This window comes from Chlamydotis macqueenii, chromosome 2 (assembly GCF_036417535.1).
Source record: "Chlamydotis macqueenii isolate bChlMac1 chromosome 2, bChlMac1.mat, whole genome shotgun sequence".
In the NCBI taxonomy this organism is placed as follows: Eukaryota; Metazoa; Chordata; class Aves; order Otidiformes; family Otididae; genus Chlamydotis; species Chlamydotis macqueenii.
In genome coordinates, this window is record NC_141557.1 from 513,088 (window position 1) to 538,533 (window position 25,446).

General features: G+C 67.9%; 2 protein-coding genes across 5 annotated transcripts in view; one reads left to right on the forward strand and one right to left on the reverse strand.

Annotated features, from left to right (window-relative positions):
• Window positions 1–9,500, forward strand: part of SCAP (SREBF chaperone) — a 55,332-nt gene extending 45,832 nt beyond the window's left edge. For both annotated transcript variants that reach the window (XM_086741646.1, XM_086741645.1), the window contains 11 exons: window positions 631–1,064; window positions 1,786–1,980; window positions 2,487–2,688; window positions 3,247–3,362; window positions 3,498–4,068; window positions 5,251–5,336; window positions 5,702–5,784; window positions 6,564–6,730; window positions 7,471–7,551; window positions 7,965–8,171; window positions 8,293–9,500. In XM_086741646.1, the coding sequence (XP_086597772.1) occupies window positions 631–1,064; window positions 1,786–1,980; window positions 2,487–2,688; window positions 3,247–3,362; window positions 3,498–4,068; window positions 5,251–5,336; window positions 5,702–5,784; window positions 6,564–6,730; window positions 7,471–7,551; window positions 7,965–8,171; window positions 8,293–8,538 (2,388 nt within the window). In that variant the 3' untranslated portion in view covers window positions 8,539–9,500. The remainder of the gene's footprint in view (window positions 1–630; window positions 1,065–1,785; window positions 1,981–2,486; window positions 2,689–3,246; window positions 3,363–3,497; window positions 4,069–5,250; window positions 5,337–5,701; window positions 5,785–6,563; window positions 6,731–7,470; window positions 7,552–7,964; window positions 8,172–8,292) is intronic.
• A 213-nt stretch (window positions 9,501–9,713) lies between these two features.
• PTPN23 (protein tyrosine phosphatase non-receptor type 23) lies at window positions 9,714–24,305 on the reverse strand. Of its 3 annotated transcripts, none has more exons than XM_086741643.1 (25): window positions 24,203–24,305; window positions 21,307–21,381; window positions 20,344–20,471; window positions 19,957–20,033; window positions 19,060–19,109; window positions 18,375–18,506; window positions 18,127–18,207; window positions 17,852–17,983; window positions 17,706–17,753; window positions 17,536–17,592; window positions 17,071–17,129; window positions 16,757–16,836; window positions 16,562–16,676; window positions 16,142–16,207; window positions 15,693–15,838; window positions 14,982–15,290; window positions 14,470–14,624; window positions 14,190–14,341; window positions 13,740–13,919; window positions 11,482–13,534; window positions 11,182–11,363; window positions 10,962–11,066; window positions 10,730–10,868; window positions 10,520–10,634; window positions 9,714–10,435 (listed from the first exon to the last, which is right to left on the reverse strand). In XM_086741643.1, exons 1-25 carry the CDS (start codon window positions 24,284–24,286, stop codon window positions 9,729–9,731), a joined length of 5,427 nt encoding a protein of 1,808 aa, XP_086597769.1. In that variant the 5' UTR covers window positions 24,287–24,305; the 3' UTR covers window positions 9,714–9,728. The 3 variants fall into 3 exon arrangements, with proteins under 3 accessions (XP_086597769.1, XP_086597768.1, XP_086597770.1); XM_086741642.1 differs by having other exon boundaries at window positions 11,182–11,366; XM_086741644.1 differs by having other exon boundaries at window positions 9,832–10,488; window positions 10,538–10,634.
• Between the last annotated feature and the right edge of the window lie 1,141 nt (window positions 24,306–25,446).

Consider the following 25,446-nt stretch of genomic DNA (forward strand, 5'->3'; position numbering starts at 1 on the left):
AGCAGGATCACGTTTTGTTCCTGCAGATAATGTAAAGACATGGAGAGATTTTGCTCCACGAAAGACAGGCTTTTCCTTTTGCAAGTGCAACCGCAGCGGTTACACCAGTTACTGCCCCTCTCCTCTCCCCAGCTCTGCCCTGGGGGCTGTCAGGGACGCGAGGAACGCGTGCGTTCCTCCACGACACACCGCAGCCCGGTCTGTCACTGTCGGCTAACGCAGGCGGCAGTTTAAGTTAAATTAACACGGCAGTCTGCGGGCCGTGGCTGCTGCGGCAGGCCGTGCAGAGTTCCTGGAGCAGAACCCCGGGTGAAGCCTTCCCAGTCCCCTTTTGAGGGTGGCAGACGCGCTGGTCCCAGCCGCCAGCGAGGGGTCTCTTCCCTGCTGGGCGCTTGTGTGGGAGAAGTGGGGTCCTTGCCATCGGGGGGCTCACGGAATGCTTTTTTCCACTCCGTTTTTGTGCGTGCTCTGGAACCTCTCCCAGTGCTCTTGGAGGATAAGTGTCTGCGGGGAGCGAGGTGGTGACTGGTACCGGAGTGCGAGGCGTACCCTCGCTTGGGAGGTTGATCTGGGGGCGGAGTGTGAAGGCCAGGTACTAAACGAGCTCGTCCCTCCACTGCTGATGTACAGGCTGGGACGGTGATCTGGATCGGAATCCTGGTTTACACGGATCCTGCTGGCCTCCGCACCTACCTCACGTCACAGGTCACCGAACAAAGTCCTTTGGGCGAAGCAGTTCTGCCTCCTATGCCTGTTCCTGGTGGGGTCCTGCCTGCCGGGGACCCCAAGATCGATCTCTCGGTCTTCCCGTCGGACCCTATACAGCTGTTGGAGAACCAGACGCAGCAGCGGGACCAGAAGTCGGGGCTGGAGCCCCTGAGCGAGCTGGAGACAAACCAGCACACGTGGGCCCACGGACCGGAGGGCAGAGGGAATGGGCAGGCGGAGCTTGGAGCTGAAGCAGAGGTTACCTGGGGAGCAGAGGATGAGGAGATTTGGAGGAAGCTGTCCTTCAGACACTGGCCGTCCCTCTTCAGCTACTACAACATCACTCTGGCCAAAAGGCAAGTGTGTTGGTGTCGAGTGCCGCAGGCACTCGGGATTCCCTGTGGAATTGACTCCAGGTGTTTTTCTCTCTTCGGTCCTTCGTCCTTCTCAGTCAGATAATTTGTGTTCCACGTAGCTTACTCCACATGTCTCTTCAGGAGGAGACTATTAAGCAGGCCCTCCCTGGACTCCCCAAACTCTCCAGGACTGTTTGAGAATCAGGGTTGAGTGTCTCTCCTGTGCTCTTGGGTGTTTTACCTGCTCGTTACCTTCCTTCCTCCTAGAGCTGACATTTTTGGGAGGTGACGCGTTTAGAATTTTGTAAAACAATGTACGTTCATCTGGAAGGGAAGGGGCTGGGAGAGGTGAGGAGCAGAGACGTCTGGGCTGGAGAAACGGCTTGGTGAGATCTTCTGGCCTGCAGCATACGGGAAGCTGGGCCAGATCATTACATCCGTGCGGAAATCTGGGAGATGCGTTTGATCTCCTCACTGGTTCAGTCCTCTGTTGGCTGTTAACCTCTTCCAGAGGGTTAAGGGTTACGACCTGGGGAGTGTCTTTAGAGAAAAATATTTCAAAGGAGGTCTTCAGTTTGGAGTCCCTGAAGCTACTGGGCTGAAGGTGAATCCTGAGACCTGCCTTGGCTGCTGGCGAGAAGATGAGCTGGGTAACCTCTGAGGATTTTGTGTGTTTTGCATTCGTTGTTCCTAAGCTGTTCTCGTCTTTCCGCTCCTTCAGATACATCAGCATCCTCCCAGCGATCCCCGTCACGCTCTACCTGAACCCACAGGAGGCCTTAGAAGTGCGCCATCCGCAGGAGGCTAACCGCTACCACCCCTTCTTGTCTTCGGGCGGCGGGAAGCTGGGTGCCGAGGCCCAGCCCGACCGAGCCTCAGCCAAGCTGCACGGGCACCAGGATGTCACCCTTTACAAGTAAACGAGTCCGAGACGTGCCTTAGCTCCCTGGGAGACACGGATTGCTCGCTGGCTCTCCTGGAGGGGGAAAAAAAGAAGGAGAGCGACAAATAATTTTAAAGCTTCGGTGCAAAATCCCGTAATGCTCAGGAGGTTCTAGCTCGGCTAGCGCAGGGTTAAGTTCATCTCTCCTGGCGCTGTCTTTTCAGAGTCCGCTGGCAGGAGACGTCTGCATCTGCCCTTCTCCTTTGGCTGCGTCGAACGTGCTTTACATTATCCCAATCCCCATCCAGCGGTTTTCTTGGAGTCTGAATTGCTATGCTTCCTGAAAAGTCCAAAAATCTTGTTGAAATTGACATTTTCCCATTAAAAAAATCCTTTCATTTTCCAGAAATCACTCTAGCTTATTGGAAATTTTTCTCAGCTGACAAATTTAGAGCAGCATTTTTCAAACTCTGTCTATCTGTGGACCAGTAGCTGGATCTTTTATCTCACCGTCCTCTTGTCTTTGTCTTTCCCACCAGGGTGGCCGCTCTGGGTCTGGCCTCGGGCATTATCCTGGTCCTCCTGCTCTTCTGCCTCTACCGGGTGTTCTGCCCCAAGAACTACGGGCAGAACGGGCTCTCGCACAGCAGGAGGAAGAGGGGGGACCTGCCCTGCGACGATTACGGCTACTCCCCGCCCGAGACGGAGATCGTCCCCTTGGTCCTCAGGGGTCACCTCATGGTAGGCTGGCTCTTGGCGTTTCTGGCCTGGGCTGATCCCGCCGTCTTTGCTGGCGTAGCTCAAGATTCCTGATACTTAATGCCTGCCGGATCCTTTTTTCCCCGCTTCCCAAAAATCAGTGCGTAGGTTTGGGCTCTAAAATGTTGTTTCCGGCGCTAAAAGCATCCGTGGTTTTGCACGGAAGTGTGCTGCTGCTCAGTTCACTCCTTTTTCTTGAGGGGAAAGATGTTTCTTCCTGTTCTGAGATGAAACGAAGCGCTCGGGCACCCAGGCAGGTGGAGTTTGAAACGCTGTGCGGTGTCTTCCAGAGAGGCTGCACCTCTGCTCCCGATCCCGCCATCTCTTTGGGACATTCTTTGTCAGGGAAAGGGAAGACAGTCGGAGTCAGTTTGATTTGCGGCAGTGTAGTGCACGTCTGGGACTCTGGGCAAAGACGTACTCGTGCTCTCGGAGCATCCCCAAGCCAGCCGTGTAGTTTTGACGTAAAATTTATCGTCTGTCAGAGCCCAGAGGCCTGGGCGGTGCCCCGCGCTCAGCTGTGCTGTCCTTCCTTCCCAGGACATCGAGTGCCTGGCTAGCGACGGGATGCTGCTTGTCAGCTGCTGCCTGGTGGGCCAGATCCGCGTGTGGGATGCTCAGACTGGCGACTGCCTCACCGTCATTCCCAAACCGAGGTACGCGGCGTCCGTCGCACGGCGTTCACCCGCGGGCCGATCCCGCCACCGCCGCTGGTGCAGGCTCCTCCGCGAGCAGTCGTCCCTCCCCCACGGCCGAGGTGGGAGCTCTGAGCTTTCATTGCTGTGTTTCAGGTTGCGGAGAGACAGCAGCGGCATTTTTGATTACCAGGAGAGCTGGGATCACAGTCCCGACGGCAAGAGCGGTCTGGATGACTCCTTTGAGAACAGTCACCAGCTCAAAAGGCTGCTCGGCCCGCCCCAGCCTCCGCTTTTCTGCGACCAGCCAGACCTCACCTCTCTCATCGACACGAACTTCTCCGAGCAGGTGAAGGTGGCCGAGTCGGAGCCGCGGCTCCGTGCTGTGGGCGCTCGCCAGAAGGAGAGCGGCTACGACTTCAGCAGCCTGGTCGGTAAAGTGTACGAAGAGCACGGCTCCTCCAACTGCCTGAGCTTCCCTGGCCTCGCAGCCCCGCACGGGCCGGCGGGCTTCTGCGCGGGGAGCGGCAGTCCCCGCTCGCTGGGCTGCGGCACCGAGGAGGGAGGCTGCGGCGGCCGCAGAAGGAGCCTGGGGGACGAGTCTTTGACGGGATTTGACAAATCGGCACCGCTTCCTTCCTGGGGAGGAGATCTGGAGAGCTCTGTCTGGAGCCTGGACCTGCAAGGGAACCTGATCGTGGCCGGCCGCAGTAACGGGAAGCTGGAGGTGAGGAGCGAAGGCTCACAGCCGGCCCAGGCGCTGGGCGAGCTGCCGCCGGGGCTCTGTGCCTGCGCCGGAGCGCCTGCACCAGCACGCAGCCTCTCAGCGTGTGCGCTACAGCAGGCCCCGGGGCAGGAGTTCCTCTCCTGCGCTGGACGTCGCAGCCTTTCGCCTTGATTTGGTCTTAGAGCAGAACAGCAGTTGTACAGCGCGTGTTACCACCTGCGATCGGTTTTTCAAGTCTGCGAAATGGCTTCTGCTTTGATCAGCGCTTTGCTGATCTTCTTTTCTGGTTCTTGAGGGACGAAATATTTCAGCTCAAGGAGATTCTTAGCGTAAGGGGAAAAGTCCTTCCGTTAGTGCTGAATAACTGCAGCTCCTTCAGAGCACAGAAGCTTAAAGGTTGCCGTGTCAGTAAGTCGTGGCGCTGGTCAGTCATGAAACGACGTAAAATGAGTGGGAATTCTGTGGGAACGATACGGAGCTTGAAGGAAATTTTAATTGGAAATGGAAATCAGCTCCAGTGAGACCTTTCAGAATTAGTTTAATTTCATTTTTGGAAATCAAGTTAGAAGTTTTCCTTCAAAATAAATGCAGGGTTTTTTAAACAAATACATTTTGAAATAATTTTTAAAATTATTTTGGACCTGTTCTGCCTGTGCTGCCTGTGAGCAGCTCTCACTCTTCCCGCAACGCCGCAGGCCGTTCCCTTGTTTTCCTTTGCCCTTGACACTCGGCTTTGAGCTCGGAGGCGTTCTTCTGAGCCGCTGCCTTGAGACACTGACTGAACTTTGCTGCTGAGTCTTGTTTCCAGTCCACACCTCAATATTGCTTCAAAATCTGGAGCATTTCCTGCTCGGAACTGGGCAGATGTGGGGCCGACTGGGAGCGAAGAGCTGGGGACGGGGGGCGCGCGGCCGGTGCTGCCGCCGGGCGTGGGTCTCGATTAAATATTGGCCGTGACGCTGGAAGGAAGCGTGATCCTCCGTCCCTGCCGCTGCGGGCAGCCCCGCGTGCGCGGTGTTGGGCAGACCTCCGGGCAGAGCAGGGCACAACCGTGCGCATGGTGTCCGTGATGGACCGGGGCGGTGGTCCTCAGGGGATTTTCTTCGGAGAAGCAGGGTAGCTGTTGGGTGGATCACCGGCTCCTCCACGTCAGGTCACGGCGTTAACCCCTTCTCCTTCCAGGTTTGGGACGCCATCGAGGGGACCCTGCGCAGCAGTAACGACGAAGGTCAATCTGGCATCACGGCGCTCGTCTTCCTGAACAACAGGTTTGTGCTCGGCCTCGCTGCGAGGGGCGGGAACGCGGGGGCCGGCCAGGACCCCGGCCCTCACCCGCCTGCCATGAGACGGAGCGGCTGCAGCTGCAGGGGCTCCCACAGCTCTCCCACGGCTGGGAGGTGGATCCTTCGGGTCGCTGCTCTCTGCGTGCTGCTATTCAAGCGGCACTGCCAGCCTCCAGTTTATTCTGAGCTGTATAAAATTTCTGAGCCTGTTCCTTGCGGTCAGGAGCTCCCTGTCACAGGGAGAGCCCGTGGGGTCGGTGCTCCGCCTCGGAAGGCGTCTGCTCTCCGGGCTCCTCGCCCTCCGGGAGCGGGGAACGGCCTCCCCTCACCTGCCTGCGTTTCTCCCTCAGGATCGTCGCCGCCCGCTTGAACGGTTCTTTGGATTTCTTTTCGCTGGAGACGCGCACGTCCTTGAACCACCTGCAGTTCCGAGGTACGCACGCGTCCCAGCGTGCTGCGCACCGCTCCGAGCTCTGCCGGGCCTTTTCCTCTTCCCTTGCCTCCTTCCTCGCACCCGCTTCGTAATAACGCTCGGCTCCAAAACGCCCCGTGCCGCAGGATGCCAAACCCGGTGCTGTGCAGAGGTGAGGGATGCCTTGGGAGTTCCCGTGCAGGGACAGCGTCCGGAGTGCTGGTGTGCTCCAGCCTGGAGGCTGAGGCCTGGTTCCAGGGTCAGCTCTGCCCCGCACCGCTTTCCTCTCCTGCTTCTCACTTATTTTCTCCCTCAGCGAGGTTTGCTCTCTGCCTCTGTGACGGGGATACTGCTCCAGGGACCTCAGGCTTGGGATCCCAGACTGGTTTGGGCGGGAAGGGCCCGTTACAGCCCACCCAGCCCGACCCCCCGCACGGAGCAGGGACGTCTCCAACCGGATCAGGTTGCTCAGAGCCCCGGCCAACCTGGCCTGGGATGTTTCCAGGGATGGGGCATCCACCGCCTCTCTGGGCACCCTGGGCCGGTGCCCCACCACCCTCACAGTGAAGAATTTCCTCCTTAAATCCGGTTTAAACCTACCCTCTTCCAGTTGTTCGTGAGTGCTGAGCAGCTGCAGCTTCTGCTGGTGTCAGCCAGAGTGCCGAGTGTTCGGCTCTTGGGAGAACAGGGTTCCAATTCCTTGAAGTTCAGCACGCAGGCGTCCCCGATACCGCGCCGTTTCTGGGTGATTCTGGTCTGTCCCCGCTGCAGCGTGGGCTCACCTGCCTGTCTCGCCGCAGGAGCCCCGAGCCGGAGCAGCATCCCGTCCTCCCCCGTCTTCAGCAGCAGCGACGTCATCACGTGTCAGCTCACCCACACCGTGTCCTGCGCCCACCAGAAGCCCATCACGGCGCTGAAGGCCGCGGCCGGACGCCTGGTCACTGGGAGCCAGGACCACACGCTGAGAGTAAGGCGTGCTCAGCTGCGCCGGAACCAGTGGGGCGCGGGCGCTCGTCCTGCGGGGCGGGAGCTGGCCTCGTACGCGGGCAGGGGGCAGAGGTAGGTGCGTGTTCGGGGTGGGCTGGCTGGAGCCCGACACGGCGCGTCCCTGAAGCTCCCCGTGTGGCGTTCGTCCTCCACGGGAGCTGCGAGGACGGAGCCCTGCGCGAGGTCGTACTGACCGGTGCGCGATCCGACCCTTAGGGCTGGGCGGCTGCGTGAGTACCGGGGTCTGGGGTCGGGGGGTGCTGCCCGTCGTTGTCACAGAACCGTTTTGGTTGGAAAAGATCTTTGAGATCGTCGAGTCCAACCGCAAACCGAGCACCACCAGTTCCACCACTGACCCACGGCCCTGAGCCCCACATCTCTGCGTATTTTAAATCCCCCCGGGGATGGCGACCGCCCCCTCCCTGGGCAGCCTGTTCCAGCGCCTGACAGCTCTTTGGGTGAAGGACTTTTTTCCTAATATCCAATTAATTAATTAATCTCAGTCATCCCCTTCTCCCTACCGGTCCCCTCAGCCACGCCTGTGACCTCGCTGCCCTGAACCTCGGCCGGGCTCCGGCTCTGCCGCGAGGCGGGGACGGCAGTGACGGGAGAGAAAGTGAGCGCTGGGGCTTCGCTAGCAGGAGCGAGGGGGCTCAGGGCGCATCGCGCCGCAGCGCAGCTGCCCTGCGGCCGCTCACCTCCGCCCGCCCCTCGCTGCAGGTGTTCCGGCTGGAGGACTCCTGCTGCCTCTTCACGCTGCAGGGCCACTCGGGAGCGATCACGGCCGTGTACATGGATCAGGTGAGCACCGGCCCGCCGCGGCTGGGACCCGGGTCTGATTTCGGCTCAGGCTGAACCCCGGTTCTCCCATCCCGCTCCCTGCGGGCGCAGCAGGCCCTTTCCCTGGAGGGGGGTTGACGGCCCCTGGGACAAAGGAGAGCCGCACCCATGCGCAGCTCTGTTTAAATTAATTTAAATTTAGGCTTCTCTACACCTGGGAGCCTGGGCTTGGGGTCTGTTGCCCCGCGTAGGGAGGCAGGGAAGGCGCGGTGCAGTTTTCCAGCCGCATTCCCGTGCCCTCCTGCGGCCTGGGAGCGTGCCCGTGTTCGGAATTGGGCCCCGCCTTCGGCTGCTTCCCGTGTCCCCGGCACTGCCGAGCCCCGGAACGGGCGCCGTGCCAGGGTCTCGACGCGGTTCTGCGCGTGTCCCTGCAGACCATGGCGCTGGCCAGCGGCGGCCAGGACGGTGCCATCTGCCTTTGGGACGTGCTGACGGGGAGCAAGGTCAGCCACATGTACGCCCACCGCGGGGACGTCACGTCCCTCACCTGCACCACGTCCTGCGTCATCAGCAGCGGCTTGGACGACGTCATCAGCATCTGGGACCGCAGCTCGGGGATCAAGCTCTACTCCATCCAGCAGGTCGGTGGCCGCGGAGCGGTCAGGGCTGGCGGAGGGGCTGCAGCCGAGCGGCTGCGGAGCGGTTCACGCCCAGCCGCCCGCCGCGGGCTGGGCTCTCCTGACGTTCCCTCTTTCCGCGCAGGAGATGGGCTGCGGCGCCAGCCTGGGCGTCATCTCCGACAACCTGCTGGTGACGGGAGGCCAGGGCTGCGTCTCCTTCTGGGACATCGGCTACGGCGACCTGCTCCAGACCGTCTACCTGGGGAAGAGCAACGAGTCGCAGCCCGCGCGGCAGATCCTCGTGCTGGAAAACGCCGCCATCGTCTGCAACTTCGGGAGCGAGCTCAGCCTGGTCTACGTCCCCTCCGTGCTGGAGAAACTGGACTGAGGAGGACGGGGCAGGCGCCGGAGCCAGCGAGGCGGGGCGGGGGCGCGCGGGCCCCTTCCGCAGTTGCGCTGCTGGCAGCTGAGGCGACGGGGACGCCATCGCTCTGTCCCCGTCCCTCCCCTCCTGAACCGGACTCGTGTCACGCAGCGCTCTGCGGGGCCCCAGCCCTCCTCTTCTGCCCGTTCCCTGCACCTTCCGCGGGGGCTCCCGGTGAAGGACGGCAGCGGGAGCCGGCCCCAGCTCGTTCGGGGGCCATCGCGGCCAGCGCCGCGGCGGCCGTGCCAGCCCGGCGCGACCCGGGCCGGAGCGGAGCAGCCGGGGGCCGCCAGCCCTCGGGGAGCCGTGGCACCGCACGCGGTGGTCACTGCGGCGCGGCCGTGGCCCCCCGGCGCGGCCCCCACGTGCCTTAGAGCGCGGCCAGGCCCCCGAGGCGCCTGGCTCCGCGCCGCGGCGGTCCCTGCCCTATTTATTTATACGCTGTACATATTTATTTATTCCGGCCCTCGCGCCCCCGCGCGCAGCCGCTCTTCCCCGCGTTCTCCTTCGCCCCCTCCGCAGCAATAGCACCTTCCTCCCCCTCCTCCTCCTCCCCCCCCCGCTGCGGGGCCACAGGAGGTTTTATTTTCCCTCTCAGGTGCAGGCAGCCCTCGCCCCCATCCTCCCTGTGGGAAGTGGGGAGAAACCCCCTCGGCGCAGGGGGTGAGGGCCCAGCTGGGGCTGGGGGCAGCAGCGGGACCGAAGTGCCCCGCCCTGGGCCGGCGCCGCCCCCGGGCCCCCCCCACCACCACCGCGTGCCGGGGGGCTCGGCTCCCCTCCCCGAATTGCACTACAGGCTCCCGCTCGCACCCCGGCAGCGAGGGCCGCGGGGGGCCGGACCCTTCCCCCCGCGAAGGCGATTGTAGGGGCAGCGCCGCGGCGGGGGGCAGGCGCAGGGACCCCCCCCGCGCAGCCGCAGGGACCGCAGGCCCCCCCGGGGTCGCGCACCCCCCGCCTGGGGTGGCCTCAGCGCGGCCGTGCTGCGCAGGGGACGCTGGTTTGGGTTTGTTTTTGTACGGGACCGTGTTTTATAACGTGTACGAGGACACCGCCATTAAACGGAACTAACCCCCGCCTGGCTGCGCCGCCGCCGAACCCCCCCGGCCCCCCGGGCCGAGCGCCCCCCGCTCCAGCAGCGCTGCAGATCAAACTCTTTATTTCAGTAGCAAAGAGCTGGAAAAAAGAAAAAAAAACCAAAAAAAATCAATGTAACTGGAATTCAAGACGGTGGCGAGCGCCACTGTGACACCTGTACAGAGCAGAGGGGCTGGGGGGTGGCACAGAGCCCCCCGCCGCCGCCTGGGGCGCCCCCCCCCAAACTGGGGTGCCTGGGGGCGGGGGGGGCAGCAGGGCCGGGCCCCACTCACGTCTTGTTGAGCGTCCAGAGCGGGTCCAGCAGGCTGAGGGGGTCGTCGCTGGGCCGCGGCGCCCGCAGCCCCTCGCCCGGCTGCGCCTGCAGGAAGCTCTGCTTGTTCATGCGCTGCTTGCCCTTGGCCGCGGCGTCCAGGCTGAAGGCCTCGGGCGTGAGCGACGCCAGCAGCTCCAGCGAGGAAGAGGAGGGGGCGGCGGCGGGGGGCGCCGCTGGTTGTTCCCCCCCGGGGGGCTCCTCGGGGCTCTCGGCGAGGTGGTTGCTGCTCTGGGGGGCAGCGGGCGGCTCGGGGAGGGGCGGGCACGGCGGGGAGGGCGCGGGGAGGGGGGCACCCACGCCATCCGGGGCGCCGTCGGGCAGCGGGGGCTCCGGCGCGGGGGGGGGCTCGGGCCCCCCCGGTTTGACGCTCAGCTTGGCGATGGTGGCCTGGATGGAGCTGATGGGCACGTCGCCCCCCAGCACCAGGTCCTGGGGGTCCTGCTGGAAGTAGAGCTGCGGGAGAGCCCCCCCCCAAACGCCAGTGAGCCCCGGGGGGCCGGCAGAGGCTCCCCCCGCCCCCCCCGACCCTGCACCCACCTTGGGGGAGGCAGCGGCGGGGGCCTTGGGGCCGGGGGGGGCCGCCGGCGCCGTGGCGGTGCAGCACCTGCTCGGCGTGCAGCAGGACGGCCTCGTAGCAGAACTTCAGGTGGAGCTGCAGGGGAGGAGGAGGAGGAGGAGGAAGGCAGGGTGACCCCCGCAGCCCCCCGAGGCGGGGGGCTCAGCCCCCACCCCACAGCCCCCCGTTACCTTCTCCTGCAGCATGTGCTTGCGCTGCTGCCGCAGGCGCCGCACCAGCTGCGCCAGGTCGGGGATGCCGTTGCCCGCCTCCAGCTCCTGCGTGGCCGCGTACAGCAGGCAGAAGGCCCCGGTGCGGCCCACCCCGGAGCTGCGGAGAGACCCCCGCGGGCTGTGACAGGGCCCGGGGTGGGACGGGGGGCACCGCAGGGCCCCCCCGGGAGCCCCGCAGCGCCCCGCTCACCTGCAGTGCACCACGACGGGGGTGTGCAGCGGGCGCTGGTGCAGGTAGTGGCCGTGCACCTCCTGGATGAAGCGCAGGAGGCTCCCCTTGCTGTCGGGCAGGCCCCTGGGGACGGGGGGGGGACGACAACGTGGGGTGGGGGTCCCGCTCTCAGCCCCAGACACCCCGTAAAACCCCCCCAGCCCCCTCCCCGTGGCGGCGCCCCGCCCCAGCGCCGTACAGCTCGGGCCAGGAGGTGAACTGGAGGTGGACCACGGTGCGCTTGAGGCTCTGGTCGCGGTACTGCAGCGTGATCATCCTCTCCACGTGCGTGGGGGCCGCCTTCAGGCTGGTGAGCACCAGGGTGACGGGGCCCTGCGCCACCGCCTGGCCCCGCTCCGTCGGGAAGTACCGCAGCACCTTCTGCTGCGGGACACAACGGGGTGGGGCGGCGTCAGGGGGGAGCCCGCGCCCCCAGCCCCCGCCCGGGGCGAGCGCCGCCCCGCGGGAGCCCCCGCCGCGCGCCCGGGGAGGGTCGTACCTTGTCCAGCTCCTGCTCCGACACCAGCATGACGACGACGGAGACTTTCTGCTCGTAAATCATCAGCCAGAAGTCGGCGGCGGTGCCCAGCAGCGGGGCCTGCGTGGCGATGACGGTGGGGCAGTACGGCGACAGGTCCTCCACGCGGCTGGCGTTGATGTAGTCGTCCTTGCCGGAGCGGAGAACCACGCGGTTCCGGTCGTAGGGCATGATGTCCTGGTGCCGGTTCTTCATGGAGTAGCAGCGGGCGATGGCGATGGAGAGCTGCCGCGCGTCCCGCTCCTGCGCGTCCTGCAGATCTTTCCAGACGACGTCCAGCTCGGCCGCGCCGCCGGGCCCCGGCCGCTCCAGCCGCTCCACCAGCTCGCGGAAACGCTCCAGCTGGGCCAGCAGCCGCAGCACGCGCTCGGGTTTCTCGTAGGGGTCGTTCTCGATCAGCTGCACCGCCTTGGGCCTCTGCCCGTCCTTGGCGTCCGCCTTGGTGGGCTGCAGCAGCGGCTGCCCCACGGCCGCCTTGGAGCCGCCGTGCTGGCTCTCGGGGCTGGAGGACAGCAGGTCGTCGGTGGAGGAGCTCTGCCGCTGGAAGGGGACCTCGCCGGGGGCCGGGGGGGCCGGCGTCAGCGAGGGCGGGGGTCTCTGCGGCAGGGCGCCGGGCGCCAGCGCCGGGGGCTGCGCGGGCAAGGGCGGCTGCGGGGAGGGGGCCGGCGAGGGGACGAGGGGGCCCTGGGCCACCCCCGCGCCCTGCATGGGGCTCAGGCCGGGGCTGGGGGAGGGGGCGACGCGGTGGGGGCCGGCGGGCGCGGGGGGGCCCACGGCCGCGGTGCCGGGGGGCGGCTGGCTGCCGGGGGGGGCTGGGCTGGGGCAGAAGGGCAGGGCCGGGGAGGCGGCGGGCACCGGCTGCAGCCCCCCCAGCGCGGCGGGGCCGCTGGGGCCGGGGGCCCTGGGGAAGGGCAGGGTCCCCGCGTGGGGCGCGAGCCCCTGGGGGGGCAGCTTGTCCTGCCCGGGGAGCTGGTAGAGCGGGGGGGGCTGCCCCCCGGGGCCGGCGAAGGGCTGGGGGGCAAACGGGGCCTGGGGGGGCAACGGGGGCCGGGCGGGCGGCTGGAAGGGCAGAGGGACCTGGGGCCGCCCCTGGGGCAGGAAAGGGGCCGGGGGGAAGGGCTGGGGGCCCTGGGCGCGAGGGGGCGCCTCCACGGCGGGGGGAAAGGGGTGCGGGGGCTGCCCGGGGGGAAAGGGGTGCTGGGCCGGCTGCCCGAAGGGCTGCAGCCCCCCCTGGGCATAGGGAAAGGGGGCGGGGGGGCCCCCGGGGCGCTGCGGGGGCAGGAAGGGGGCCGGGGGCCCGGCGGGGCCCTGCCGGGGGGGCGCGGCGCAGCTGGGGATGGGGGCCTGGACGCTGTCCACCGTGGTGGTGGCCGGCCGGGCGCCGGGGGGCGGCTCGTGGGCACCCAGGGGGGCCGGCCCCACGGCCGGGGGTCCGAGGGGGCCGGGGGCGGGCACCCCGGGCTGGCCCAGGCCGTAGGAGGCGGCGGGAGCGGCAGCAGAGCCGTGCTGCGGGGACGAGCGCGGGGGCAGCGCATGGGGGCCCACGAAGCCGGGCTGCACCGCGCCCCGCATCAGTGGGGCGGCCGGGAAAAGCTGGGGGGCAGCGGCCGGGCCCGAGCTGGGGGGCGCTCCGGCCCCCTGGGGGGCGGAGGGCTGCAGGAGCTGCCCCGGGGGCACCCCGCCGGGGGGAAAGGGGCCGGGGGCCGCCGGCAGCCGGTAGCGCCCGGGGAGCGCGGGGGCGGCGGCGAAGCGGGCGGGGGCGAAGGGCTGCGGCGGGAAGGGCTCGGGGGGCCGCAGCGGGGGGCTGAGGGCCAGGGCGGCCAGCGCGGGGGGCGGCAGGCGGGCCAGGTGGGCGGCCAGCACGTCGGGCGGGAGGCCGCGCAGCTCCTCCGGCAGCTCCGGCAGCGCCAGCAGGTCCCCGGCGTCCAGCCCGCCGCCCTCCGGCTCCAGCGGCTTCTTCTGCAGCGCCGGTTTGGGGGCCGTGGGGCGAGGGGGCGGCTGCTTCTTCATCTCCCTGCCGGGGGCGCGGCGGGGGGTCAGCGGGCCACCCGAAAAACCCCGGGCGGGTGCCGCCCGCCGCCCCCTCGGGCGCGGGGAGCCGCCGCGCCGAAGCCAAACCCTCGAGCTGCGGCCCGGGTCGCCCAGCGGGCGCTTCCTCCGCCGCCGGGACCCCCCGGAGCCCGGGTTTGGGCCCCCGCGCCGGGCGCGGCGTCACCTACTTCTCCAGGATCTGCTGCCGGCTGGCCTGGGCGGCGCGGCAGGCGGCGCGCGCCTTCTCCAGCAGTTTGGCCACCTTCCCCTCCAGGTCGGTGTAGAAATCCTTCCCCTCCTGCGACTTCTTCATCAGGTCCTCGTAGGCTTCGTAGGAGGCCACCAAGGTCTGAACGGTGGTGTTCCACCTGGGGAGACGGGGGTGGAGGACGTCACGCCTGGCCGAAATTGGGCGTCCTGGCTCCAGGGGTCTGGGGAACCCACCTGGGCTGGACACCGGGTGCAGGGCGGCCACCGGCGGCCGCCCAAGCAGCGGGGCAGGACGGGATGGGCTCGAGAGACCAGCAGTGACCCCACGCCTCTCCCTGGGGTGGGAGAGGGCTGCTCCCGCGCACCCAGACCCCACCGGGGCACCCAAACCCGCGCCCTGACCCCGGCCAGCCCCGCGCCCCACTCACTTGTGCTCCACCTCGGCCAGGGCCTTGCGCACGGCCGCGTACTTGACGTTGGCGTCCGTCAGGGCCTTCAGGACGTTCTCCTGCGCGGCCAGGTTCTGCTCCAGGTAGACTTTGATCTGGTCGTACTTCTTCAGCTGCTCCTCAAAGAGCTTCTGCCGGGAGAGGGGAGCGTCCGAGGGGGGCGCAGGCGGCGGGGGAAGCTCGAGGGGGCGGGCAGAGCTCGCGCTGCAGCCCCCACGGGGCCGAGAAGGGGCTCCCCCAAAGGGGAGCTGGCACCCACCTTCATCTCGGAGCGGTCGGCGGTGACCAGGGAGGTGGTGATGTCGTCCTTCTGGATCATCTCGCGCAGCTGCTGCTCCAGGGACGCGCGCTGGTCCCTCATCTCCTGCACCTTCCCCAGGACTCGCTTCAGGTTCTGCAGCACCTGCTTCTCCTCTGCGGGCGGGGAGGGCTGAGCGGCCGCGCCGGACCCCGCCCAGCCCCCCGCAGCCCCCCCCCCGGCGCCGAAGGAACCACGGGGGCAAGGAGCCGGCGCGCAGCCCGCCCTGGCACGCGTGGCGGTGAAGCCAGGCGCCCGCTGAGACACTGAGGGTGTCTCTGTCCCCTCTGTCCCCACACCAGGACCCCAACTCGTACGTTTTTTCACGGGGAGAAGCCCCCGCCCCGGCCCGCAAGGAACCGCGCGGCCGCCCGACACGAGGGCGGCGCTGGAGAGGCAGGAGCGGGAAGCGGAGCGGCCCGGGGCGCGGCGGGGAGCGGGGCCGGCGCGTTCCGGAGCGCGTCGCCGCTCACCTTCGGTCAAGGCGGGCGAGGGCAGCGCGGCGCGGACCTGCTCCAGCGGGCCGCCGAGGAGGCGCAGGTTGCCGATGTGGAGGTTCATGGCTTTGTGCAGCTCGGTGTTGGTGAAGCTGGCCTTCTCGTGCAGCTCCAGGTACTTGGAGCACTCCTTGCTCACCTCGGCCAGCGCCGGCGATCCCTGCGGCGGCGGCGGCGGCTTCCCGAGCAGCTCCTGCAGCTTCCGCTCCTCAGCCTCGTCCTCCTGGAGCAGGTCTCGGATCTCCTTCAGGGAAGCCTCCACGTCGGTGAAGACGCCGGAGAGCACTGGAAGGGAGACAGAGAGAGGCTGGCCGAGGGGTGAACCGCCGCCTGCGGGCTCTCCCGGCCCCTGCCCGCTCCGAGCCTGGAGCCGGGCGTCGGCGCGGGAGGCTGGAGGGTAAAATGCGGCTGCGGGCGACCACGGAAGGCGAGGCCAGCCCGGTTCAGCCGCCTCGGCGCTCGTGTGCGCTGGGGAGACGCCCGCAGCGGGGTTCAGACAGGGGCCGCAGCCCCCGGCGGGGCGGCGGCTGGCCTGGCGCGCGAGGAAGCGGCATCTCCCGCGAGCGCCCAAAAAAAAAAAAAAAAAAAAAACCAAAAAACCCGCTTTGGGGTGAAGGAATCGGCAGACCGAGCCAGCGAGCAGCGCGCCCGTGCCCGGAGCCGGCCCAGCCGCCCCCGCGGCCTCACCCTGCATGGACTGGACGAGGTTCTTGACGGTGTCGGGGCGCACGCTGAGCGCGGCGCACTTCTCCATCAGGGCGGGCGGGATGTGGCTGTACATGTCCAGGTTGTCCACGGTCTCGGGGTCCAGCTGCAGGGAGTCCATGAACTGGCTGCGGGCGAGAGAACGGCGCCCTGAGGGGCGGCACAGCGCCCCCGGCCCGCCCTGCAGGTCCCGTCCCCCCCACCCCCCAGCCCAAATCGCGGCGCCGGCATCGTCCCCCGCGGCCTCAGCGGGGGGAATTTGGGGACTGGAACCCGCTGGGGGACCCAGAGCAAACTGGGACGCAGCATCAGGGCGATGGCTGCGCTCCCGTCGTCACCGGGGGGGGTCGCCCAGCGAGGGGGTAAGGGGACAGCCCCGCGGGGGAGCCCCGGCCGCTGCCCGGCCCCGTTGCGGCGCGGCTCACGCGTACTCCAGCACTTCGTTCTTGGCTTCGATCTTCGCCATCACGTCTCTCAGCAGTTTGGCCTTCTCCTCGCTGCGACGGAGGAGAAAATAAAATAAAAAATTAAAAAAAAAAAAAATCCTTTAGAGCCGAGGCAGGAGAGGGGAAACCTCCAAGGCAAATCAAGCGCCTTGGGAATCGGCCGGAGCCTCGTCTGTCCCCGGGGCTGCCGCCCTGCGGGGCGGCAACGTGGCTGCAGCCGCCCGGGGACGCGGGACAGACGGGAGGGACAACGCGGGGACACCGGCGGCTCCCCCAGGAAACCACTGCGGCTGGCGGGGCCCCCTCCCGCTCCCTCCGGCCCGCGGAGAGGCCGAGCTGGGGGCTCCTCGCTGAGCCGGGCGCTGGAGGTCTGCGCCCCCGGCTCCGCGCCCGCCCGCGCCGCACCTGTAGAGGGAGGAGGCCTCGTGGGCGGCCATGGGAACCAGCTTGGCAAATATGTCGGGGCCGGTGACGGCGGGGTCCGTGGGGTTGACCGGGAGGGCTTTCACCAGCGGGGCGCCTGCGGGGGCGGAACGCGCAAGGCGTTTGTCCGAAAGCTCCGCGGGGAACGGATCGTCCGCCGGGGCTCCGGATCCTCACCCTTCACGGACTGCAGGGTGTCCAGCGCAGGCACGGCCTCGTGGTAGATGAAGTCGTTGTCCTTTTTGGCCGAGTTGTACCTGGCAACGAGGAGCGGCGCCGCGGCGCTGAGGAGCGGACGGCATTCCCGGCTCCTCGAGCTCACTCCCCGCGGGGTCAGGCCCCGCGTCGCTTGGGTTTGCTCCGAAAAGCGACTCCCACCCGTCCCGAGAGCCTCGGGCAGCGCGGGGCGCTCAGTCCCGCGCGTCGGGGCGCCGCCGGGGGTTTCTGACCCACAGAGGAGCGGGACGCTCGCAGCCCCCGCACGGACTCACTTGCCACCGATCACATCCATGGTGAACCTCAGGGCCTCCTGGACGGTTTCCGGCTGGCCCTGCGGGGACGAGAGCGAGTCGGCGCGAGCGGGGAAGGGGCGGCGCGGTCCCAGCGGCGGGGCCGCCCTCGGTTTCCCCGGCGCCCGCAGCCGGGCCGGGCCTCGCAGACCCACGGCCCCGCCGGAGCCGCCCGCGCGCTCCCGGGGGGTCGAAACCTAAACCCAGCACCGCTAAAACCAAGCGGGCAGGAGACACCGGAGCCTCGGGCTCGGCTGGACGTCCCAGAGGGAAGCAAAGGGACGTTTTGGGGAAGGCAGCGCAGGTTTGCCGACCTGCTGAAGGGCAAGGAAAGCGTCGGAAGCGCTACCAGTTCTCATCTTCCCCGTGCGGCATCCCACTGGCCTGAGCCGGGGCCCGGGAACTTTAAAATCCCCATTTCCGCCGCCAGCCGGAGCGGGAACGCACCTTGGCCAGCTTGATTGCTTCGTTGAGCTTATCCAGAGCGCTCTGGAAGTAGATGACCTGCGGAGAGGCCAGGAGTTAGGGCTGGCACGGACGGCGGCGCGCTCACGCAGGAACAGCGCCACGACGCAGAGCTCGGAGCGCCGGGCCGGGCCGACACGGGCTCCGCTTACCCTCTCCCCGAACTTCTGCTGCTCCTCGGCCTGTTTTCCCATGTGCAGCTGCAAGGAAACGCGCGCGGGCGGCGTCAGAGCGCCTTAGCTCCGGGGAGACCCGCGAAACGGGCACTCCCCCCTCCCCAGGCGCTCTCCCCGCTCACGTGGGCCACAGCGGCAAAATAATAGATCTTCATCTGAACCAGCTTCTTCCAGTCCTTCTGGATTTTTCCCAGCAGCGAGGCCGTCTCCGAGTTTTCCAGCGCGCGGCAGGCCTCTTTGTAGTAATCCACCACCTACGGAGAGAGGGACGGGCGTTCGGAAACGGCACCCGGCGCCGCTGCCCCGCGGCGGGGGATGCGGGACGCCCTCCCCGAGCTCCCGACCCCGGGAACGCCGAGGAACGGCCGGAGCTCGGCTCGGCGCGGCAGGAGCTCACCTGGGCGCTGATCCGGGCCACGAGGAAACTCTTCCTGTTGTCCAGCATGGATTTCTCCAGGAGACACTCCTGCGCCTGGCCCTGTCGCAGGCAGGAGCGGGGATAGCGGGGCTTCAGCCGCATTTTGGGAAGCCCTCCTGTACCCAAGCCAGCACCCGGCCCCGCTCCAAGCGCTCGGACTCGGCGAGGAGCGGCGGCCGCCCCCCGAGCGGCCGTCCCAGCGCGACCAGCGCCAGCCCAGCTCGTACCAGCATGAGGTTGATGTTGAGGTTGAGGATCTGGTGGCTCATGTCGACGCTGTAGGAGTGCGGGAAGTGATCCCGCAGGTAGGTGAAGGCCCCGGCCGCGCACTGGAAGTGGGTGCAGGAAACCTTCATGCCCTGGGAAGGCAGGAGGAAGACGCGTCGGGCATCGGGCGCGCGCGCCGAGCCAGCCGACGGCCGCAGCCACGCGCTGCCGGACGCGAGGAATTCGCGGAGGCTCAGCGAGACCGGAAAAGCAGCGATCCAACGGGGCGTGAGGGCGATAAAGCCCCGCTCGGCAGGGGCTGGATGTTCCCTGCCTCCTCCGAGACGCGGAGGAGCGGCTGGCGCAAGCCTGGAGAGAGGCCCCGGGGCTCCCCACGAGCTTTCCCCTGGCCGCGTGTGCCCCGAGTTGCGTCAGATCTCGGCCCTCCTGGCCCTAGGGAGGGCGGGAGGAAGGTCAGCCCGGCCAGCAGGCAGGCAGAGCCGGAGCAGCCGGGGGCAAAACCGCGAGGAGACGGCCCCTCGTAACGCCCTCCAGCGACACCGGCGTCACAGCCGACACCCAGGGCCGGCGCCCGACGCTCGTCACCGCCCAGGTCACGCTGGAGAAGCGCCCGGTGCCGCCGGCGCGCGGCCGTTGCGCACGCCGGAGAGAAAAGCCGCGGCGCGAGGAGCAGGGGATGGTTACCTCCTCGGAGACTCTCTTGTCCATGGCGCCCAGCATGGAGTGCAGCGCACCTGCGGGAAGAGGGCAGCTCAGCGGGGCGGGGGCGCCCTGCCAGAGCCCGCTCACCGCTCCCTGCGTGCTTCCTGCTGGAAAAGCCCCAATCGGCGGCCGCGGGCGCCCAGCGGGGCTCTCCGTGCCAGCGGGACGCAGGGAGCTGTCGCGCTCGGGGCGCCCTTCTAACGGCGCCGGCGTGAAACGCCGGGCACGCAGTCATCCAGCACAGAAAAAAAAAAAATAAAAAAACAACCCCAAAACCCCCTAGATATTAAAAAAGTGGGTGTCTAACAGCCTCCCGCACTGACAGGTGCGTTTCCACCAACTTCAGGGAGCAGCTGCCGCTCGGAAAGGGCCCGGGCGGCACCTCGGCTCCCGCTGCCCTGGGCTGCGCGGCGTACGGCCCCGCGGCGCGCGGGGTTTAAGCGAAACGCGCGCGCGGTCAGCTGGGAGCCGCGATCGTCCGCGGCTGGAGAGCGAGGGAGCGGGGACAAGCGTTGGATCTGCCGCTTTTACAGGTTTTAAGGAGACCGGGCGCTGGGCGAGCTGGACAAAGCCCGCCCGCAGCCGTCACCCTGCCAGGAACGGCGTTCGCGATCCCGCAACCCGACGTCATCCTCCGCGGCGCAACCTCCGAGCGAAACGCGGGGCAGCGCGCGACCGGGGAGGAAAAGGAGAGGAGGCTTCTGACAAAAGCCAGAAAAAAAAAAATAAAAACAAAAATAAAAATCAACCTCTCGCGCAGCCGCGACGCCGAGCACCCGGCCTCGCAGGCAGCACGGAGGAGAGGAAGAGGCCCAGCCGGGCCGCGGAGGAAGGCCGGCGCAGAGCTCGGAGCAGAGGCGGGCCGCGCGCAGGCCTCACCCAGGTTGTAGAGGACGCAGGCCTGCTCGTACTTGATGTCCTCGTGAGTCACCGTCTTGCCCGAGAAGATCTCGGTCCTGCGAGGAGAGAAGCCCGGTGACCGGCTGTAAACGGACAAAGCGGCGTTCCCGCGCGGTTTGTCGGCAGGGGCGCTCCCTCAGGGGTTTCGGGAAGGGACCCCGCTGCTCGGCGGCACCCCGGACGCCGAATCAAGGCGCCGGAGGCGGCGGGAGCGTATCGGGCACCGGCGAGCGACGAGGGAGCGGTCGCTCTGCTTTGGGTCAGCTTCTGCGCTTCAGGAAGCTCCCGCGGGGATCACATCCCCCGCAGCCGGAACGCCGGAGCCCCGCGGCGCGCAGCGGGTTCGGGGAGGGGGCCGCTCCTCACCAGGCGACGGGGACGGCCGCCTCCTGCTCGGCGCCCATGGGGATGCGGCTCTGCAGGTAGTGGAGTTGGCCGAAGTACTTGCGCAGCGTGCTGCAGCCCTCGAAGTCCCTGGGGACGCTGACGGCGCTCTGGAAGGGAGAGAGGAAGAGGAGGAGGAAGAGGCTGCCCCGGGGACAGGAGCACGCTGTAACCCGTCCGACGCGGGGCGAGATCTGCGGGCCGGCGACCGGTTCGGGGAGGAAGAGTCTCCGCTCTCCCTCAGGCGGGGCGAAAGGAACGGGCGGGATTTGGGAGCGACCGGAGAGGGGGTGTCCCGCACGGGGCAAAGCTGTGCCGGGGGAAGGACGGGAAGAGCGGGAGACCCTGGGAAGGTTCCCCAACCTCCCGCTTCAGGCTGATCCCACGGGCAGAGCTCCCCAGGCCGGGGGTGTTTCGGAGACGCTGGCGAGACGACCCCGGCGCCGGCACCACCAGTTCCCCCAGCTAAAAAAATCCCTACGGCACAAAGCAGCACGGGGAGCCTCGGACAGACCCCGGCCGGTGCCACCACCGGCCCCCAAATTAACCACCCCGGTCAGAAACACAAATGTCCGGGCTCCGGAGCCGAGGGGAAGGGGCCGATTTACTCCCCGCGAAGGCCTCGGGCACCAGCCCGCCCAGACAAAGCGGTTCCGCCCAACAGGGAACTCGCGTTCCACGCAAACCCCCCCAAATTCAGGGAAGCGGACGCGGCAGAGCCCCGCCGGCTCCCAGGGAATCCCGAATCAGCCGGAGAGACCGGGACGCCGCCGAAAGCCTCGTGCGTGAGCCGCTGGTGAGGAAGAGGAGCCGCGGCGGCAGCGCTCCGGCACGGCTCCCGGTCCAGGGAGGCGGCGGCCGCGTCCTCCAGCACGGGGCAGGCGACAAACCAGCTCCCCCGGTTTGGTTCCGGCGGGTTTCATCAGGGCACGGAGCGCGGCTCACCTGCCGGAGCAGCTCCAGCTTCCGCAGCTCCTCGTTGTAGTTTTCCGGATTCTCTCCATAATTTTTCAGGACAAACTGGAGGGGGGAAGGGAGGGGTGAGAGCCTGGGAAGGTTTTGCCCCCCAAATCTTGCCCAGCTCCTGCTGAACCTCAGCCTAACGCAAAACCAGGACGCAGCGTCCCGAGGAGACGACGCAAAGCCCTGCGGAGAGGCACCGATCCGACGGGGATCTCGGAGCCGGGGCGGAAAAGCCGGAACCAAGCGGCCGCGAGGTTTTGAGCGGCGGCCAGCGAACGGGACAGACCAAAGCGAGGTCGCTCCGCATCCGCGCCCGACTCCCCGCTGCGCTGGGACGGAAGCGAAGCGCAGCGCTTCCCGACCGCGGGCAGCTCGGGATCCTCGCAGGAGCCGGGCGGGAATTCATCCCAACGTCCCGGCGGGCGCGGGGGACCCGCAGCCCCGGCTCGGGCGGACGCCGAGGGTTTGACGCGCGCCGGCGGCTGCCGGGCTGGCGACACGAGGGGCTGTGCCGCCCCCGCCCTCTGGCTCCAGATTTCTCGCAGCTCCGTGCCGGAAAAGCGCGGGAAGTTTCCTCTCCTCCCTCGCCGTTCCCAGCGGAGCGCCAGGTTTCTTTTTCCCCGTCGCTTCCCGCGAGCCAGCGGAACAGAGCGGGTTCACGCAGCACATTTCCGCCCGCTGCCGCACGCAAAAACCCCCCGAAACCCCCCCGCTTTCGGGAAATCACCGCCTGCCGGGCCCGGCGGCCCCTCTCCCGCGGCACCGCCGGCTCCCCGGGCGCTGGCAGGCGGGCACGGCGAGGCCGGAGCCGCACCTTGTCCCGGCCGGCACGGCGTGACTCAGCCGGGCGATCCCGTGACACGGGAACGTCCCTGCCGGGGCGCGATGGGGCGCCGCGCACACCCCGGCGCCCCGAAAACCAGCGGGGCGGCACGAAGGCAGGGGAAACGCCCCCCGTTCTCCTTCCACATCAATAAATCCTGGTTTTCATCCGGAAGCGGCACTGGAAAGCGCCGGTCGTAGGTGGAGCTCGTTTACGGCCGCTTAATTAAACGCTTCGCCTCCTTCAAGCCGCCGGTTCGGTCGCTGCCGGGGCCGCTCGCGTCCCCCGCGGCCGTCGGGAAGGAAAAAGCCCGTCCCCTCGCACCCGCCGCGCTCCGAACCTGCCTCCCGCGGCACAGCGAGGGAGCCGGGGATTTTAAACGCCCCGCCATCGGCCCGGGGTGGGGGTCAGCGGCTCCCCCCCCCCCGAACTCCGCGGTTCCCGTTTTCAGGCGAGGGGTCGGCGGCGGGCGAGCCGGATCTCTCTCCGACAAGGCCGCAGCGGGGAAGGGCGGTTGCGGCGTGGCGGGGAAGGACCTGCCGACTCGCCGCTCGCCCCCCGAGGTGGCTGGAAAAGGCTGCGCCCCGCACGGGCCGCGGGGAAAACCCCGCTCCCCAAAAGCGCTGCTGCCCCCCCCCCGCCGCGGAGGGAGGGCCCGCAGCTCCCCCCGGGAGGCGGCGAAGCGAGCAGGGGGTGACGGGGGCGCTCGGGGCCTTGCTCCCCCCGGGGTGACGCAGCAGCCGCCGCAGGCCCGGCCGGCACGCCTCGCCGGGGCCCCCTAAAAATCCCTACCCCCCTGCGCACCCCGGAGCCTCCTCACACCCCAAATAGCCCCCGCCCCACACCTCGCAAGCCCCAAACACCCCCCCAGAGCCCCTCTTCCTCCCTCAGGCACTCCTCATCCTCACAGCCCCCACGCAGAGCCCCTGACCCCCTCTGACCCCCCCACAAGCACCCCTCATCCTCACAGACCCCTCCCCACAGCCTCTGACCCCCCCACAAGCACCCCTCATCCTCACAGACCCCTCCCCACAGCCTCTGACCCCCCCACAAGCACCCCTCATCCTCACAGACCCCTCCCCACAGCCTCTGACCCCCCACAAGCACCCCTCATCCTCACAGACCCCTCCCCACAGCCTCTGACCCCCCCACAAGCACCCCTCATCCTCACAGACCCCTCCCCACAGCCTCTGACCCCCCCACAAGCACCCCTCATCCTCACAGACCCCTCCCCACAGCCTCTGACCCCCCACAAGCACCCCTCATCCTCACAGACCCCTCCCCACAGCCTCTGACCCCCCCCCAAGCACCCCTCACCCTCACAGACCCCTCCCCACAGCCTCTGACCCCCCCCCAAGCACCCCTCATCCTCACAGACCCCTCCCCACAGCCTCTGACCCCCCCACAAGCACCCCTCATCCTCACAGACCCCAGACTCCCCGCCCGGAGCCCCCGGACCCCCCCTCACCCCACACTCCAAACACTCCTCTCCCTCACAGACCCTCCCCACCCTCACACGCCCCCTCCCACCTCCCCAAAACACTCCCACCCCCACAGACCCCCCCCCCCCGAGCATTCCCCACCCTCACAGGACCCCCCCACCTCCCTAAAACACTCCCACCCCCACAGACCCCCCCCCCCCCGAGCATTCCCCACCCTCACACGCCCCCCCCCACCTCCCCAAAACACTCCCACCCCCACAGACCCCCCCCCCCCCGAGCATTCCCCACCCTCACACGCCCCCCCCCACCTCCCCAAAACACTCCCACCCCCACAGACCCCCCCCCCCCCCAGCATTCCCCTCCCTCACAGACCCCCCTCCCGCTAGGCCTTCCCTGCCCCCCACCCCCGGGGGCCCCCTCACAGCCCCCCCCCCACCCCTTACAGACCCCCGTTCCCCTTCCCTAAACACTCCTCCCCCTTACAGGCCCCCCCCAGGCCCCCTCTCCCACCCCTCCCCCGCTAGGCCCCGCCCGCCCCCCCACCTCCCGCGGCCCCCCCGGGGCAGGGTCCCCCCCCCCTCCGCCGCCCCCCACTCCTCGCCCCCGGCCCCACCTTCTTGACGGCGGCGTTGAAGGCGAACTCGCCGGCCTCCTTGAGGTCGAGCCAGATCATGGGCATGCGGGGCACGGCCTCCATCCCGGCCCGCGCCCGCCGGAACCGCCCGCCCGGAACCGCCCGCGGGGCCTCACGGGAAACCGAGTCCCGGCGGCGGGAAGGGGTGTGGGGGGGGCTGGCCCCGCCTCTTCCGGCGCCGCGCACTCGTTTCCCATGGCGACGCCGCGCTCGCTCATAGGAGGAGACGCCTGCCGTCCGCGCGGCACCGCCTCGCTCGCTGATAGGAGGAGACGCCTGTCAGCACGGCACCGTCTCGCTCGCTGATAGGCTATTCCCGTGGAGACGCTCCGCCCCCCTAGGGAAGGCACCGCCGGTTTCTATGGCAACGGCCGAGGCCTGGCCCGGTCTAGGCCCCAGGCGGCGCCCTCCTTTCAATTAACGTAGTTAATTAGCGCCGCCGTAGTTAATCAGCCCTTTGCCCTCCGTCTCCTCTGGTTCCAACCCCAATATCGCGACATTTATTTAAATTTAAGGCGCCAGGTCCGCGCCCCGGCGGTGCCGTGTTCTCCCGTGCGAAACCGCCACCAAATCTGCCCCAATAACGTCATTATTATCAAAATAGTAATTTTTGTTTCCGGTTGTACCCCGTTAATTTAACTTTTTGACGCGTTCTGGCACAGGACGAGCTCTTCAGCGGCTTCCCACGCGCCGAACGCTTCCCAGACACCAGCGGGACAGGAGCCACCCGCCAAAAATCCGCCCGCTTTCCCGCCCCTCCCCCCCCAAATGGGCACCCACGGGGACACCGGGTGTTGGGGACACGGGGGCGCGGGGCACGGGGACACACCCCCAAGGGCCCAGACCCCATCCACCCCATAGATCCCAGCCCCCCATCCCAGAGATCCGGTCCCATCCCAGCCCTTCCCATTGATCCCAGCCCACCCAACCCCATCCCATCGATCCCAGCGACCCCACCCCACCCACCCCACCTCACCCCATCCAGATCCCAGCCCAACCCAGCCCAGAGTTTCCATGCCATCCAAATGATCCCAGCCCACAGATCCCATCCCACCGATCCTATCCCAACTGATCCCATCAATCCCATTCCACCTCACCTGTCCTTCTCACCCCATCCCTCAGATCCCAGCCCATCAATCCCATCCCACCCCAGCCCATCCATCTCACCACATCCCACCCCATCCCATAAAACCCACCCCAGCTAATCCCAGCCCATCAATCCC